Source organism: Nyctereutes procyonoides, unplaced genomic scaffold (genome assembly GCF_905146905.1).
Source record: "Nyctereutes procyonoides isolate TBG_1078 unplaced genomic scaffold, NYPRO_anot_genome, whole genome shotgun sequence".
NCBI lineage: Eukaryota > Metazoa > Chordata > Mammalia > Carnivora > Canidae > Nyctereutes > Nyctereutes procyonoides.
Genome location: NW_026575024.1, coordinates 4,715,496 through 4,731,804, shown reverse-complemented (window position 1 = coordinate 4,731,804; position 16,309 = coordinate 4,715,496). Strand labels below are relative to the sequence as shown.

The 16,309-nt window shown below is 51.8% G+C and overlaps 1 protein-coding gene across 1 annotated transcript in view; it reads left to right on the top strand.

Annotated features, from left to right (window-relative positions):
• The first annotated feature begins 15,320 nt into the window (after window positions 1-15,320).
• Window positions 15,321-16,309, top strand: part of VAPB (VAMP associated protein B and C) — a 51,155-nt gene continuing 50,166 nt past the window's right edge. Inside the window, exons 1-2 of the mRNA XM_055299861.1 lie at window positions 15,321-15,402; window positions 15,515-15,622. Of these exons, the coding sequence (XP_055155836.1) occupies window positions 15,565-15,622 (58 nt within the window). The 5' untranslated portion in view covers window positions 15,321-15,402; window positions 15,515-15,564. The remainder of the gene's footprint in view (window positions 15,403-15,514; window positions 15,623-16,309) is intronic.

Genomic DNA, 16,309 nt, shown 5'->3' with positions numbered 1-16,309 from the left:
TTCCTAAGTCGACAAGAATAGCACCATAGCACCACAGCCTTGTTTATAACTTCTGGAGAAAGAACATAAAAGAAACAAACTGTCACATACAAATTAGTGGAGAGTTGCCTAATATATAGCTGAGTGAAAAACAATAACATGAGTATGTATGCGGAATCTGACTCTGTTTATATAAAACAGCTTACGCAGCGCACATACCTTTACAATATGTGCATGCTTTTAAAATTTGGAAATATGTACTCCAAGCTGTTGCAGTCATTATCTCTGAGGAGAGAGGCTTGGATGACAAATGCCACCTTTTGTTCTTTATTTAAAATCACTTTGTGTTTTATATATACTTGCATACTTTTTACATTTTTTTTTACTGTGTGTATGTGTGCATTTTTTTCTTATTAAAAACAAACAAGGGCTAGACACCTGGGTGGCTCAGTGGTTGAGTATCTGCCTTCAGCTCAGGGCGTGATCCCGGGGTCCCAGGATCGAGTCCCACATCGGGCTCCCCACAGGGAGCCTACTTCTCCCTCTGCCTGTGTCTCTGCCTCTCTCTCTCTGTCTCTGTGTCTCTCATGAATAAATAAATAAATGAAATCTTTAAAAAACAAACAAACGGGCACCTGGCTGGCACAGTTGATAGAGCTTGTGACTCTTAATTTCGGGGTCGTGAATTCAAGCCCAATTCACATTGGGTGGAGAGCTTATTTAATAAACAATGACAACAACAAAATTTAAAAATAAACAAAAATTCAGAAATTTCTGCTCCCTAATCCCATCTCAAATCCTTAATGGAGACTGGCTGAATTAGATAAATTGAAGTGACATTCGTCTTATTTTTCCTTTTTAAGAAACCCCTTCCAGGCAGCCCCAGTCGCTTAGCGGTTTTGTGCCGCCTTCAGCCCAGGGCGTGATCCCGAAGACCCGGGATCGAGTCCCACGTCGGGCTCTGTGCATGGAGCCTGCTTCTCCCTCTGCCTGTGTCTCTGCCTCTCTCTCTCTCTCTCTCTCTGTCTCTCTCTGTCTCTAATAAATAAGTAAATCTTTAAAAAAAGAAACCCCTTCCCTTTGAACCCTCCTGCACTGTTAATGGGAATGCAAACTGGTACAGCCACTCTGGAACACAGTACAGAGGTTCCTCAAAAAGTTAAAAGTAGAACTACCCTGTGATCCAGGAATTACACCTGTCAGTATTTACCCAAAATACAAAAGTACTAATTCGAAGAGACACAGTACCCCAATGTTTATCCCAGAATTATCCATAATAGCCAAATTATGGAAACAGCCCAAGTGTCCAACAATTGATGAATAGATACAGAAGATGTGGTCTATATTCACAATGGAATATTATTCAGCCATAAAAAAGAATGAAATCTTGCCATTTGCAATGACACAGATGGAGCCAGAGAGTATCATGCTAAGTGAAATAAGTCAGAGGAAGACCTACCATATGGTCTCCCTCCTATGTGGAATTTAAGAAACAAAACAAATGAGCAAAGGGGATAAAAAGAAAGAGGAAAGTCAAGGAACAGACTCTTAACAACAGAGGACACACTGCTGGTCACCAGAGGGGAGGTGGGTGGGGGCTGGGGGAAGAGGTGATGGAGATGAAGGAGGGAACCTGTCGTGATGAGCGCTGGGTGATGTGTTCAAGGGCCGAATCACCGCATCATGTACCTGAAACGAATATTACACTCTGTTAATCGTGAATTTAAATAAGAACTACAAAAGAACACACATCCCCCCCTTAATGTGGTCAGTAAAAAGCTTATAGCCACACCTGGAGCAAGTGTGTAGAACTACACATTTTTTAATTTTGATATTTAATGTAAATCTTTCCAAGCTGCCCTAAATCCTCTTAGAAAGAGAGGGTATAAATAAATATATGTTAAGAAGAAGAATATTAGTCTATAGCCTGTCAAAATAGTACTGTTGGGGAAGCCAGTCTCATTTATAGATGCCAAGAAAAAGAGAATGACTCCATGCCAAAAAGGAAGAAACAAATTAGCACACACCCGAAACAAACAGGGGTGTTTTAAATGCATACACAAAACAAATTTGCTATATTTTTCCACAAGCAACTGGCTGCCTGCCTCAGAGCTTTTGAGAACCAAATTATGGACCCAGGTTTCTAAGCAACCTTAATGTTTACTGCAGACCTTTTTTTTTTTCCATTAAAAGTTAAGAACCAGATTGCCTTTAAGATGGTAAATTACAAAATAAAATGCAAAGCCTTTTAATATTTTTAGTTGTTTGACTTACATTGATACTAGCCACAAACATGATTCTCTTTTTTTTTTAATTTTTATTTATTTATGATAGTCACAGAGACAGAGAGGCAGAGACACAGGCAGAGGGAGAAGCAGGCTCCATGCACCGGGAGCCCGATGTGGGATTCGATCCCGGGTCTCCAGGATCGCGCCCTGGGCCAAAGGCAGGCGCCAAACCGCTGCGCCACCCAGGGATCCCCAAACATGATTCTCTACTGAAAAATGGGAAGCCAGGCATCGGAGCCTTCTAGAATTACCCCCCAGGAGAATCAAATGATCACTTCCCTTTATACCCTCTCCAAGGGACCACCGCTGGAGCTTACAAGAGAGAGGAAAGAAAAAAGATTTGACAGCTAACACCTCTTCAGGATGAATTTCTTGGTTAATTATGATTTTAACCCGACCTCTGGTCACTTCAATTTTTTATCTTCAGCACATCCTTTCAGCGTCTTCTGGGAAAAACAATATAAGCCTGCAGAGAACGTCTTTTTAAAGTTGATATACACAGACACCTCTGTTCAAGGGATGGGAAGCAGGACAAGAGGACCAGAATTCTCTTCATCAGTACCCAGTGTAGGATGTTACCTTCGGGCCTTTGTTAGAATAAAATATATGGAAAACACAATGAGGCTATTATGTCTCCATTCCATTAGAGACAGGGCAATTTTAAGAAGAAAATTGTAGGACTGAATGTAAATGGGAGGTTAATGCACAGTCTTGGGGCACAGGAGCCATGCCAGGGGTATACTATCATCAACGTTCGCATTGCAATTGGTGGCTCCAGCGATGGGGTCGAGTGTCGTTGCATATAAATGAGAACCCGTCATTGTTGAAGCAGATACTACAGCAGCCACACGGGGGTTTTTTTATTAGCAGATTCAGATCTGCAGTCTGATTCGGTCAGTTATTAACTGTCTGGGCCTCCTCATCAGAAAATATCCCACCTAGTATGCTTTGCTTGAATTTATTTCTGTTATTTGCTATTTCCAACGTGATAGCCTCATGTTAAAGAAGTAGGATCCCTGTGGGTTTTCTGCTCTGTTCTTAAATTACCTCTCCCAAAACAAATCTTCTGAGTGTCATAAGAGATGGGAACATGGGTGGCCAACCGGCAGTTTTAATAAATGGCCTGTTAACAACCTTGTGAGTGCTAAAGTTTTGAAGTTTCTTAGAGTCCATATAAGGAGATGATCATTGAGTATATCAGATTACCCCCTCCGCCCCCCCCCAAAAAAAAAAAAACCCACAGCCCCCTTGAACAAAAGAATTTCACCAGCCTGGAAAGGCTCTTCCGCATGAGCTAGATTAAAATGATGTGCAGATTTACATGATCCAGAAATCTTGATGAAAGCATTTCAAGAAATAGAATAAAATTGCATTTACTTAGAAAATAGGCTCTGAAATGAATGACTCAGGGCTCGTGTTCAAAGAGGGCTCCAAGGCCAGCCAGAAGACGCTTAGTATTTTGCTGACTCAGGCACCGTGCAAGCTTTGGCTGCCTCCTCTGTGAGTCCGAGAGTGATTTTATTTGCGAAATGATAACGATGCGTCTTCATGGGGTGACTCTGAATAGCTAATTGATGGCAAACAGTCAAGCCGCATAATCCAATATTAATCGCACCAATAATAGAAATGTCATTACGAGCCCTAGCATCCAACTGTCTCTTACCAAACCTCGCACCTTCAGTGCCTGCTTACTCCCTCCGTGAATCCATTAGAGACTTCCTTATTGTTTCTCTAAACGGCCTAAAACATATAAAAATTTGTCTTTACTTTTCATAATGCAGGAGTTTAAAAAAATACACCCACACAGCACACACAAACACAAACTGAAGAAAATACGAGTGACTTCGATTGCAAAGTAAAATGGGAAAAAGACAAAAGATCGCTTGTGGCACCAGCTGCAGGGGAGCAGCACAGATCGGAGGGGCCCGAGCAAGAGGAATCAGAGGCTGGGAGCCGCCAGCACAGGGGAAGCGGGAGCGGCCCAGCATCGCCTCTGTAAAGTGCCGTGGGCACCACGACACTTGTCACCTCCACCCCTCCTGGGGACCCGCTCTCAGAGGCCGACCCAGCATCGTTTATTATCCAGATTAAGTGTTATAACTCTGGCCGCTGGAAAGCCCCACGTCTGGGCCCGGAGGAATAAATAAAGGAAAAAGCGGGACTCTCATCCCGCACCACGCATGTTGTCACAGCACAAATACAGGACGACCCCAGTGCGGAATTCATCTGCTGAGAGGGTCCTTGAGTGACACCTTGCCCGTAGGGGGGACAGAACAGAAGGTCTTTACTACGTGGTCCCTTTTCTAATCGCTGAAGTTAAGAATCACTTACTTTTATTTAGTGACGTTTAAAGATTGGGGGAGAGGAGAGGGCAGAGCTTCACAGTCACAAATCCATGAGGAATGGGGCGCCGGGGGGGTTCAGTCGTTTGGGCGTCTGCCTTGGGCTGAGGTCGTGGTCTCTGGGTCCCAGGGTCCTGCTCAGCGGGGAGCCTGATTCTCTCCTGCTCCCCCTGCTTGTGCTCACTCTCTCTGTCAAATAAAATATTTTTTAAAAATCGATGTTGGAGAACCAGATTCGGGGCATTTTTATTTTAAAGAATCTCCACACCCAAATGCTGCTGAAACTCAAAAAGCCCCGAAATCGAGGCTCCTGCTCCACCGACCGAGCCAGCAGGGGACCCCAAAAGCTGGTTAGGGACGCCTTGTTTCCTGGATGTGTGCAGGGGTGAGAGGGCTTTTCACATGCGATGACCTCATTTCCTCGCAAAGTACCAAGAGACATGGGAACCTGCCCTGCGGTGTCCTCAGTCCTGGGAAGCGTCACCCTTCCAAGCTCACACGCCCCACAGGCCCCCAGATGTCGCCCGAGACCTGAGGAGCTCTTCGAAATGCACCCCGCGTTCATAGCTTGGACTTTAGAGGGCTGACCATGTGCCAGCCACGTGGCACTGAGAACCTCACTCGTACTCGTTCCCCGAATCCCCCCCAAACCTCGGAGGTGGAAACCATCCTCACTCCTCACCTTCCCAGGGGGGACAGACAGATGGCCGGGAGGAGAAAGCAGCCCCTGGCACCCACAGCTGGGCTTGGTGCTGTCCCTCCCGCCGCACACAGCCCCCCAGAACATCACACGAGGCCCCCGTGCCCACCGTGGGTCAAGACCAGAAACAAGAGCCTTCCGTGACGGTTCTGAGCCCAAACAGAAGCAAGAACGTTGTCCCAACGCCGTCAGTTGGCCCAGCATCCCCTGGCCCGGCTCATCGGGGCGTCGGCGTGGCTGTGGCCTGGCCAGCGAGCTGCAGGCTGGCTCAGTCTGCGGGCCGGGCACCCGTCCGGGCACCCGTCCCATCACCCGTCCCATCACGGGGCTTCCCTAACCCACCCCAGCCCGACCCTTCCCCCAGGTCCAAGGCCGCCTCCCGCGCCCCTCCTTCAGGGGCAGGTGCGTCCCTGGGGGCTTTGGCTGGAGGAGGTGCCAGGCCCGTGGGAGCGGCCAAGCCCAAGGTCGCTCTTTGGGCCAGCAGGGCCCCCGGGCTGGGCAGGCCGCAGACAAGGCTACTGGGCCCTGCGCACTCAGCGCCTGGGGTAGCTTCCCTCCAGGTGGAAATGCAGTGGTCACGCCACGAGGGGCCCTGGGAGGGCAGCCCAGGAATATGGAACCAGAGGGGCCACCCTCACACCCCCTCCCTCCCTCCCTCCCCCACCCCATCTCTCCACCCCTCCTCCCTCCCTCTCCCCCTCCATCCTTCTCTCTCCCTCTCCCCTCCCTCCCTACCCATCCCTCCCCCACCCCCTCTCCATCCCTCTTTCTCCATCCCTCTCCCCCTCCATTCTTCTTTCCACCTCTCCCCATCCCTGCCCCCTTCTCCCTCTCACCTCCTTCCCTCCCTCCGTCTCCCCTTCTCTCCCTCCCTGCATCCCCCCTTCCTCTGGAGCTCAGCCCCCAGCCCCTGACCTGCTCTGCTCCCCCTCTGTGCGGGGGGTGGGGGTGTAATGTGTTCAGGGGATCCCTGGTTGTGTAACATGTGCCAGGTGCCAGGCTGCCTCCCGTTCCTGTCCTGGGGGCCCGGGGGCCCGGGGGGGGGGGGGGGGACAGCGGGTGGGGGAACGGGAGGCGGGCGCTTGGTGTGGGCCCAGGGCCGGCGCCGTTCTTATTGGGAGGAAACAGCCAAGCTCTCTAAGGCCGCCTGGCCTCTTGCATGGAGGCAGATGGAGACAGCTAAGGGCCATACCTGGGTCTCCAGATTTTTTTCGGTGCTGTTGTCACTGGGGCGGCGTGGAGAGGCGGCCGCGGGAAGTGTCACCCCCAGGCCTCCCAGCCCCGGGCCCCCCTGGAGGGGCCCCGAGACCCCCGTCTGCGGACAGAGCAGGAGGGTCCCCCGCCCCCCACCGCGGCCGGCCCCTCGGCCTGAGGCCCAGGTGAGCCACCAGGCCTGGGGAAGAAGAGAGCTGGGCGGATTTTACACCCACACCCACACACACACACACACACACACACACACACACAGCTGGAGGCCGTGCCTGCTGCCCCAGCCCCCCCCGACACCCTGGAAATAATCTGTGGGGACCCCCGCAAGCCCTCCCCACAATAAGACCAGGCTCCCTCCCTGCCTCATCAAACATTGATCCTGCAGCTCGGCTGCCTCACGCTGCCCTGGGGGAACAATGAGGTAAATATGCCTTCCTCACCCCGAAGGAGCCTGGAATCTAATTATCTTCTAGAGATCCTTTGGGGATCTGCTTAATAAATCAATACAAATGATTTGTAATTAGAATATCAATTATTTGTATGCAAATGTGGCCTTCTGGGTGCTTGGGGACAATCCTAAGGATTGAAAAGACTCTCCCCCCACCCCCCTCAAATTCTTAATTACATTATTTCGTTCATTCATCAAACATTTATTGAGCACCTTTTACGTGCCAGGCACGGAGAGAACGGGGTGGGGGGGGCAAAAACCCACCCCCGTTGCTCCGGGTCAGGAGCAAAGGGAGTTCGGGCTTGGGGGTGGTGAAAGCAACGCCCCCAAACCCCGTCACCCCGTCACCCGCCTTGTTCTCAGAGACGCTCAGCCGTGCAGGCAGCTGCTCCCAAGTGTCAGGCGCCCCAGGCAGGGGTCAACGCCCCACGACTGTGCCCCCCACCACTGTCTGCAGATTGGGGCGGCCCTGACCCTGTGACCTCCTCTCCCCGCATCAGCGCCCGGTGACCCCCGGCACCCCCGGCGGCCAGCCACTCATTCAGCCATTCATTCCTTCACTGCTTCCTCTTCGGAGGCCTGGGCTCTGCACCCCGCCCCCCCCCCAGCGCTGGAGGTCGGGTGTCAAGATGCCCAACACGCAGCAGGCATTCAAACGTGCAATGACAGTGACAACGGAGACGCTGCCACGGGACGTCCACTGCAGGAGAGGGCAGCGAGTGCAAAGGGCCTGTGGCACAACCACTGCGGACTCCTGGGCTCGACCCCACTCCCGCACCAGGGCCCCGGGTTCTGAGAAGTGTGCCTCCCACCGGCCCGTCTGCTCCCCTTCGTCTGTGTCCTCTTCTCCAGCCTCTCGCTGCTCCTGGCTAAGGCTCTAAACCTCCCTGCCTTGGCGTCCTCATCTGCAAACCAGAGAAAAGGACATTATGATTTAGGGGTGACAACATGTGAGATGCTTGGCGCTCTCTGGTCAACGGTGGCTGCGAGCCCAGCTTTATCCCAGGCCACCCTCCAGGCGGCGTCCGCAGGATCTCTGTGAAAATACACTTGCTGAATGCAGTGTGGGATCCTGGGGGTGGGGTGGGGAGGGGAGGGAAGAAAAGCTGCTGACATCCCCAAATAATCTGGAGTTTAGTTGGTAACAATGCTGCGGCCAAAATCGTGTTGCCACCACCATTGTGTAAAGTGATGTTAAAATGATAACGCCGGAAAATAAATAAATAAATTAATTAATTAATTAAAATAAAAATAAAATAAAATGATAACCCTGGGAATACTGGCTGAGGAGCACCCAGAACTCTCCATATGCCCACCGCGACTTCCCTGAAGCTGAAATTATTGCCAAAAAAAAAAAAGCTCATTAAAACATTTTTTAAAAATGAAAATTTAAAGAATAAAAACAAAAAAAGAAACAACTTCTAAATACAATTAAAAAAAATAGGTCAGTTACTCCTCTGTATAAAAACACTGGGCTAGGCAAGGACGTCCATGGATAAAATCTAGACTCTCCAGGATACCAGGAGCTCCCGCCTCCCCTGGCCCTTGGGTCTCCTCATCCATAAAGTGGGGATAAATCACCCGCCTCGGCCCTGGGTTGAGTGAGTTCACATACGCAAAGCGCTCAGCGTGCTGTCGGGCGCACGGGGACCTGCTCAGTGCAAAGAAAGTAGAAGAGCGCGAGAGAAGACTGGAGGCTCTGCCCTGCTGCTTTCAAGATGAAGGGAGGCCTCAAGCCGCGGACTGTGGCTTGTGTGTCCAGAAGCTGGAAGGCAAGGAGCCTCCAGATGGAGCACACGTGGACTGTCATCCTCTTCAGGCCCAATCTCAAACCTCTGACGTCCTGAACTGTAAGAATAAATTTGTTTAAAGCCATAATCTGGGGGTAATTTGTTTTAGCCCCATAGGAAACAAATACTTACGCTAATAGCTTGACAGGGAGCAGGAGCTACATGTAGATACACCTGCGGAACCATCACTGCTCCTTGCCTTTCCCCAAGTAGGCCCCGGCAGGCTGTGCACCCCAGGGCCCTTGCATGTGCTACTCCTCCACTAGGGGAACCTTCCTTTCCTTTCCCCAGCTCCCCGCCTCCCAGGTCTGGTAAGATCTTTCTTACTGTTTTTCCAAGACAATTTTCTATATACTCTCTGAGCATTTACATTTTCCTCCCAGGCCCCAGAGTATAAAGTTCACCGTCTCTTCCTAACTTTCTTCTCCTGTTTTTTTAGTATTTAGGGCGGATTGGCATTATTCTGGTGCGGCATTTTCTCCCCCCAACCCTCCTCACTAGACGGTGAGGTCCTCTGTAGCCAAGGTTACGCGCATCACTACAGGATGGGCACGTGGGGACTCCCAGGAAGACCGACAGACTGTTGGCCTTGTGTTCCCGCCAGTGTCACCTCAGCACCGACCCCTCACCTGGCACCGTAGTTCCGCTAGTCCTTGGCTTTTATGCCCCAATCCCAGGAGTTGATATGTTGGGTCTTCTCAGAGGCCCCCGGCCCTGGCCTGTCCGCACTCCCTCCCATGAAGCTCCTCCTCCGAGCTTCTGGGGCCTGAGGCCTCGGCACTGGCCCTCTGTCCACCTGCCCTCGGCCAAGACCACAGTGCTGGCACGCGCCACGCCTGGGGAACCCCCCTCCTGGTTCACAGCCTGCTATTCTCCTGTGCCCTGGAGGTTCTCCTGCGAGGGCACCAGTCCTACTGCCAGGGCTTCGCCCTCCTGACAGGAGCTCCTCCCACGGGCCCACCTCCCACCACCATCCCTGGGGGATGAGCTTTCCACCCCGGACTCTGGGGCTGGAACACAAACCTTCAGCCTCTAGTCTCCAGCATGTATCCTGCTTGAATTCTCAGGGTTTTCTGAATGCATTGTTTGGTATCTTTCATCCTTCTGGAAAATTCTCAGCATTAAACATTGTTTTGTATTGTGAAGTGCACAGAACCTATAATTTGCCAGCTGACCTGTGGACAGCGTGCCATTCGGGGACGTTGAACCCACTGACACTGCGGTGAGGCCATCGCCACCATCCACCTGCAGAACTCGCAACCCTGGCACTCCACCCGCAGTCACAGCAGCTCCCCGGTCCACCTTCCCACGCCCCCTGCTCCGCAGTACCCCCCCTTGGTCTTTGTGAATTTGGCGACTCCGGAAACCTCATGGAAGTGGAATCCTCCGCATTTGTCCTCTCGTGACTGGCGTAGTTCACTGAGCATCACATCCTCCAGGCCCATCATTATTGCAGCACCTGCCACAACATCTCTTTATTTATTTATTTATTTATTTATTTATTTATTTATTTATTTATTTATTTTTTCTTACAACGTGTCTTTTAAATATTGCCTCGGCCCTATTCTCTCACTCTTCTCTTCTGGAAGGCTGACGAGTAGTTTATTCAACCAGTGTTATTCAAACTGTAGGTTGTTTCCCAAGAGTGACTTATAAAATCAATTTAGTAGGTTGTTACCAGTGCTGAGAAAGAAAATAAATAGCAAATATCAGAGTGTATCGTGTTATTTCGTGAAACTTTTGTTTCAGTTGTATTTATTAACATACTTATACATACATCTATGCAGTGAGGCACAAATAAAACGCATTTATTACTGCGGACTGTGGTAAAGAGACAAAGAGAAAGAGAAGCCTGGAAAACACATCATTCTCCATATGTCTTTACTTCTCTGTCATAGTCTAATCTCTGATTTTTATGTCCCACATCATGGGTATTGCTCCAGACCTCCCCCTCAGTTACTAACTTTCCTTTAGGCTGCTGATAAACCTGTTTCATGAATTTTTCATGTCAGGATTTTTATTTATTTATTTTATTATTATTATTTTTTTTACATAGCTTAGTGGTCCCATTGGCAGGTTTCTAGTGTTGGTTTTATTTAACCTCCACCCCGACGCGGGGATGGTGACATACTGAGGTTTTAGGGTTGGTCTCCACTGCTGTCACCTCAGGCACTCAGCAGTGGCCAGGCCCCCTTGACGGGGGAAGTCTGTGTTCTTGGGCCCATGCAGAGCATCACATCTGCCACCAGGGCCACTTTGTAAATAAATCCAGTGAGCAAGCAATGGCCTCGCTGGGGAAAAAAACAAAACAAAACAAAAACAGCACTGTCATCCACAAAAAGTGTCACCTTGTGCACTCGATTATTGGAGGGTCACTGCTTTGGTAGATGTGCTTGGGTGGGCATTCACAGGGGACACCAGAATCTTCTCATGTTTTCATCCTCAGAACCATCCACATCCCTCCCTGTCGCCAGGCCCAGCTCCACCAAGTTTGTCCCTGGCCACCGCTGCCAGTCAGTGTACACTTGTGCTCTTGGGTCATTTCTCAGCCAAAGTAGACATCCCAAAGTACTGCTTGAGATTTTGGCAAATCTATAAATTCCACTTAGGTTGTCATTCTGCAACCTGCCTAATTAAATTTGGGGTACGATTTTCAGCAAGGTCAAAAACCTATAGAACTAGAAATAAAGGATTATTTTAGGGATCTCCTTGGTTTTCTGTGAGTTAAGCTTAGTGTTTAAAGAGCCCGTCACTTTCTTTCTGCGACAGCTCCAGTGAGCTCAGATGCAGCCATCCCACCCCAGGGTCCCCTGTCCTCATGGCCGTGAAAGCGTAGCAGCCACTCAGCCCTCCAAGGCCCTTCTTCTGTGGGCACCGCATCACAATCAAGTGTGGATGATGACGTAATGAGTAGTGATGCCACCACGTCTTGTTTGTGGACTCCTTGTAACCTTTGTCACGTGCTAAACTAGCTCTCTGGAGGAAGAAGATAACTCTGGTTTGTTGTTTCAGATTTCTGTCGTGCAAATGCTCCCACCAGGACTGATTTTAAGCCACTTCCTGGATGTCACTGAACATAGTTAAGAAGTGACGCGTGCTGGCTCTTGCCAGCGGGTATGAACCCACCAGCCCCGCCCTGCTGCTATCCCGTCCCGCTGGCACCGCAGCCAGGCATGAGGATGGGGCCGAACCAGGCCCAGAACACCTTCTTCAAGGGTCTGTGTCCTGGGACCACTCTCAGTACCAAGTGGTGTTGGTCAGAGTCCTGCCAGGAAAGCAGGAATTATAATTGTTTTGTTTTGTTTTTAAGATTTTATTGGGATCCCTGGGTGGCGCAGCGGTTTGGCGCCTGCCTTTGGCCCAGGGCGCGATCCTGGAGACCCGGGATCGAATCCCACGTCGGGCTCCCGGTGCATGGAGCCTGCTTCTCCCTCTGCCTGTGTCTCTGCCTCTCTCTCTCTCTCTCTCTCTCGCTCTCTGTGTGACTATCATAAATAAATAAATAAAAAAATTAAAAAAAAAAAGATTTTATTTATTTAAGGTGCCTGGCTGGCTCAGTCAGAGAAGCATGTGCCTTCAACTCAGGTCATGATCTCGGGGTCCTGGGATCGAGCCTTGGGTCAGGCTCCTTGCTCAGCGGAGAGCCTGCTTCTCCCTTTGCTCCCCTCCCCCCCACTCATGCTCTCTCTCACATGCTCTCTCTCTCTCTCCGTCTCAAGTTTTACTTATTTTTTTTTTGAGAGAGACACAGATTTATTTATCCGAAAGAGAGACAAATGGGGGTGGAGTTCCAGGGTTGCAAAAGGAAGAGTTCTGCAGGTAGATGGTGGCGATGGCCTCACCGCAGTGTCAGTGGGTTCAACGTCCCCGAATGGCACGCTGCGCACAGGTCAGCTGGCAAATTATAGGTTCTGTGCACTTCACAACAATACAAAACAATGTTTAATGCTGAGAATTTTCCAGAAGGATGAAAGATACCAAACAACGCATTCAGAAAACCCTGAGAATTCAAGCAGGATACATGCTGGAGACTAGAGGCTGAAGGTTTGTGTTCCAGCCCCAGAGTCCGGGGTGGAAAGCTCATCCCCCAGGGATGGTGGTGGGAGGTGGGCCCGTGAGAGGAGCTCCTGTCAGGAGGGCGAAGCCCTGGCAGTAGGACTGGTGCCCTCGCAGGAGAACCTCCAGGGCACAGGAGAATAGCAGGCTGTGAACCAGGAGGGGGGTTCCCCAGGCATGGAGCGTGCCAGCACTGTGGTCTTGGACTTCCTGGCCTCCAGAACGTTAAGAAAGAAATGTCATTTAAGCTATCCAGTCCATGCCATTTTGTTACAGCAGCCTGAGTGGGCTAAAATAATAAATAAAACAGGCACATTATAGTAAAGCAGCAGAACTCAGAACAGGTGGAAAAACAGATCATCTTTGAAGGGATGATGAGGAGACTGTCATCTGAAATCCCAGGGAACAGTATCTTTGGGCTGTAGAGAGAGACCTGTCACCATAGTAAACCAGCCCAAATATCTCTCATGAACAAGGGTAGAATAAAGTAATTTTCAGATTAGCAAAAACTGAGAGAGTGTGGCCAGACACACCCTCAGTGAAACAGAATTTAAAGAATTACTTCAGGCACAAGGAACGTGATCTTGGTTGTTAAGTTCTGAGATGCAAGAAGAAAAGGTGGGCAAAGAAATTGGTAACTATGTGGTTGAGCCTAAATTAACACCAACAGTATAAAACAAGGTGTGACAACTCATGGCATGAAAAGGAAAAGATTAAACCTGAAACACACCACAATTAAGGGATATAATTTGGGGGGATGGGTGGTTAGAGTTCAAGAGTCCCAAAGTTCTTGTATTTTAAGGAATCACGGTAAAGACATTTTAAAAATTGGACTTCCATAAGTACCCATGCCACAGTATCTGGGGTGATCATGAAAACAGAGACAGTATATAAGAAGAGGAGAAAAAAATGAGAGAAAAAAAATCAGCCCTAAAGAAAGGAGAGGGAAAAGAAAAAAAAAAAAACAGGCATAGCAAATAGAAAGCACAAAAGAAGATGGTAGAAATAAATCCAGACATGTTAGTAAATATAATAAGTGTAAATGGACCAAACGCTCTAGTTAAAAGACAAAGATTATCTTTAAAAAAAAACTTTTTTACTATGAAGAAATTTCAAGTGTACAGAAAAGTGGGAAGAATAGTATAAAGAGGACCCAGATGCCCACCACAGTAGAGCCAACATTAATTATTCACTGTTTATCTTCTCTCTATATATAAGTATAGGAGACTATTAAGAATACATATATATATTTATATATTTTAAAGATTTTATTTATTTATTCATGATAGACGTAGAGAGAGAGAGAGACAGAGACACAGGCAGAGGGAGAAGCAGGCTCCATGCCGGGAGCCCGATGCGGGACTCAATCCCGGGACTCCAGAATCACGCTCTGGGCCAAAGGCAGGTGCTGAACCGCTGAGCCATCCAGGGATCCCCAAGAATACATACATTTTTTGAGAGATTTATTCACTTTTAGAGAGAGAGAGAGAGAGAGAGAGACAGCACTCGTGCAGGTACAGGGGAGGGGGAGGGCATTGAGAGGGGCAGAGAGAGCCTTAAGCAGACTCCCCTGAGCCGAGCTAGATCTCAGCACCCTGACTGACATTACGACCTGAGATCATGACCTGACCTGAAATCAAGAGCTGGATGCTTAACAGACCGAGCCACCCAGGCGCTCCTTGGGAGCCCATACTTTATGTAGGAAACATTACGCGATGACATGATTTTTAAGTGGCAATAATGACGTAGTGTTCCCTTTGGAGGCCAAGCACATCTGCGTTCCCAGCAGTTTATTTTAGTTTACTCCCAGCAGCTTTTTAGTAAGTTATTTGTGTGGTTATTTTTCCAGAGGCCGGCTCTCCAGCGGGTTCTGGTTAGAGGGTAGAAACCAGGTCAATTTCTCTGACCATTGGATTTGTCGATGTTGGTTGCAGGTGGTAGTAAAGGATGCAGCCCCGTGCTTGCCACGGAGTGGCTGTGTAATGGAGCGCTGCTTTCATCACGACCCACGGTGGGGTTATTGAAGGCGTTCAGCGGAGAAGCATGAGAGCAGCGAGCAATAACTGGTAGTTTACTGTGCATCCATTGCTTGCCATGGGTCACGGAGCCTAGCACACGCCACTCACTCACAAACATGCTTATGCTAGGAATATAGGACTTCCCTTATTATTCAGTCTCCACCAGTGCCTGGCACTACAGAAGCAAGGCTACGGTGGAAGTTTCTTCTCTTTATTATTATTAAAGCACTTTGCACGGCGGCGGCGGGCCCCCGTGGGCCCTGCATAAATCACCTCCGACCTGCGGGGCCGCGCTCCTGAGCATCCTTGACGGCTCCGCCTCCAGCCCTGCACGAAGCCCCGCCCCCTGCCGCCCGGTAGCCCCGCCCCGCGGCCCGCGCCGCGCCTGCGCACAGCGCCGGGAGGGGCTCCGCGCGCGCAGCTTCCCGCGGCCCGAGCGCGCGCAGGGCCAGCCGGCCAGCCCGCCTGCGTGCGTGCGTGCGTGCGTGCGTCGCTGCGTGCGTGCGTGCGTGCCGTGCGTTCGCCGGGCACCGCGGCCTCGCCCTCGCCCTCCGCCCCTGCGCCTGCACCGCGTAGGCCGCCCCCCCCCCCGCGCGCGCCCCGCAGACGACCCCCGCCCGCGTCCCGGCCGCCCCCCCCTTTCCGAATTTAAAGGGGGCGCAGCATTAACGCCTCCCGCCCCAGGTGACCTCTCAGGGGGTCCCCCCGGCAGAGCTGCCCCGCCGCTGAGGAACATGGCGAAGGTGGAGCAGGTCCTGAGCCTCGAGCCGCAGCACGAGCTCAAATTCCGAGGTAAGCGGGACGCCCGCCATGTTCGGCCGCGGGCCCGGCCCGGCCGCCCCGCGCCCCCGCCCGCGCTCGCAGGCACCGGCGGCGCGGTGGTGACGTGAGTGCCCGCCCGGCCCGCGGTCCCCGCCCCGCCCCGCCCGACGGCGCGCCCGCCCCGCGCCCCCCCGCGCCCCCCCCGCGCCCCCCCGCGCCCGCCGGGCGGCCCCGGCCCCCGCCCCGCCCCGCCCCGCCCGCCTCCCCCCGAGCCGCCCGGCCCCGGAGGCGCGGGGCGCGGTCCCCGTGCGGCCGCGGGCCCTGCCGAGCGCGCGCCGCCCTCCCGCCCCCGGGGCCGCCGCCTCCGGGCCCCCCGCGGCGGGCACCCGCCGTCGGCCCCGCCTCGCCTCGGCTCGGCGCCCGCCGCGCCGCCGCCACCTCCACCCCCGGGGAGGTTTTACGCACTTGTGTGCTGCGCTCCGGCGCTGGACGGGAAGCTCCATGAGGACAGGACGCGCCGCCCCCTGCCGGCGCCGAGCACCGAGCACCGAGCACACGCGGGCAGGTGGACGCAGCGCCCCCGCACAGGTGATGGGCCCGTCTGCGCGCGGGGCGGGTGCGGGGTCCCCGCAGGGCGCGGAGCCCCCCGGCCCCCCAGCAGCTGGGCCCGGAGCCTGGGCCACCGCGTGCGCCCGCCCCGGGTGCTGCTGGGCAGCG